Source organism: Apaloderma vittatum, unplaced genomic scaffold (genome assembly GCF_000703405.1).
Source record: "Apaloderma vittatum isolate BGI_N311 unplaced genomic scaffold, ASM70340v1 scaffold6637, whole genome shotgun sequence".
In the NCBI taxonomy this organism is placed as follows: domain Eukaryota; kingdom Metazoa; phylum Chordata; class Aves; order Trogoniformes; family Trogonidae; genus Apaloderma; species Apaloderma vittatum.
The window spans coordinates 28,417-30,112 of record NW_009726599.1 but is presented as its reverse complement, the minus strand read 5'-3'; the positions used below and the strand labels follow the sequence as shown (position 1 = coordinate 30,112).

At 39.7% G+C, this 1,696-nt stretch overlaps 1 protein-coding gene across 1 annotated transcript in view; it reads right to left on the bottom strand.

Annotated features, from left to right (window-relative positions):
• Positions 1-861: 861 nt before the first annotated feature.
• FAM178A (family with sequence similarity 178, member A) overlaps positions 862-1,696 on the bottom strand; it is a gene marked incomplete at its 5' end in the record, with an annotated part of 24,811 nt that continues 23,976 nt past the window's right edge. Inside the window, one exon of the mRNA XM_009873339.1 lies at positions 862-897. Within this exon, the coding sequence (XP_009871641.1) occupies positions 862-897 (36 nt within the window). The remainder of the gene's footprint in view (positions 898-1,696) is intronic.

The following is a 1,696-nucleotide window of genomic DNA, read 5'->3' as shown; positions in this document are numbered from 1 at the left end:
CCAATACAGATGTGTGTTTGTTTCTTAAAGAGCAGTACAACAGTATTACTGGTGTGGTAAAATCTCATTTGTAATCTGTCTTACAGCAAACACTTCCTGTGCAGCCACATTCGTGGCATAAATAACCTAATGCCCAAACATGAGGAAGTTCAGTGAGAATGAATGCATCGCTGCCATAACAAATTCCATTTTGTTATGTGATAAAGCATAACCACAGAGCAAAGAAGCATTCATTCACCTAACCTGTTTGGGCACAACTACTCTGAAGATCTGATCCCACCCTCAAGTGAACATGAGAACAGTCATTTGTTCACATGCAACTGCTGTATTTTTTATTTTTTAGAGACATCGGATGGTCATGCCAATTCTGCTTTGCAGTTACTCTGTTCAGTTCGGACCACTGCCTCACCTGCTCACAACAGGGCATGTCTAACACTTTCTGAACTCACATTTTAGGTCACAGGGCAGTTCTTCCCCAGCCATCGTAAAACAATGCTCGCAGGTGCGTGCTGGCAAGAAAACCAATACAGATCATTTTCAAATATGTCTTGTGAGTAACAATGGGAACGTGAAAACTTCCCTCAGTTTCCAACACAGTAAAATAATTCTAGTCAATTAAGACAATACAGAGATAGCTATGTTTTCTTCAATTTACCCACTTCAATTTTTCAGAACTGGTTTATTTAAAAAAAAGTACTGTTAATCAAATTAGATTAGTTTCTAGTATTTGCCCAAATCAAGCTTCAATTCTAACTCAGGTGACTGATTTCTTCTGTTCTCACCAAGGTGAAACTCCATTCATTCTACATCTTCCTCAGCTTCAGAGTTTTTTCTGTTATTTTCCCTGAACTAGGCAAGATTTCATGAATCTGGCTCCCAGAAGTCATGTAATTTTCCCTAAAGAGTAAAAACAAAATAGTAAAAAAAGTCAGAACACCGATGATCAAAGTAAAGAGCAGAGTAGTCAAGTGCTTAGCTTGAGATCACCACAACGTGTTGCAAGAATTTTACACAGAAATACTTGTTAATTTCCCCACATGCGAAACAACTCCAAATATCTCTGAAAAAACAACTCTGGAAGAGCTGCAAGATTATCAGCTTTCATCAATTGCTAAAGTAGCTTCTGCAGCCACATGTCACTGTCCAATTCCCATCTCCCTCGGTAACAAAAAACATCACACACACCACAATGTCTTTTTTGCACATTGCTGGGAACAACGAATAGTCTTTACAGACAAACAGTCGATTACACCATTTTTAACTGAAATCAATAGTAAGCATGGAAGGATAATTTCAATTTTATGCAAGCAACACACTACATTACTGGAAAGCTACAATTTTCCAAGGCAGGTAGTTTTATATTCCAAGATGGGACTCACACAGTTGTGTCTGATCACAGTACAAAAGCAACCTTTCCATCTGAGCCTGGAAGAAACAGCTCTGAACTCCGAATATCAGTAGAAATTATCTACCTATTCCACAAGGCCAGGTCGGTATCATGAAGGCAAACATGAACGAGAGGCTAATCACAACATTATTTACTTTTACAGAGCACGACAGGCTTTTCCTAATCATTGCATGAAACTGGCCACATTAGAAGGGGGAGGAGTTATCAAGAGCCATTAAACGTGTGGGTAGAGCCTTGGACTCCAGCAGTCTCCAAGTCAGACAGCGCCAGGCCGCAGCAGGAAGCGCA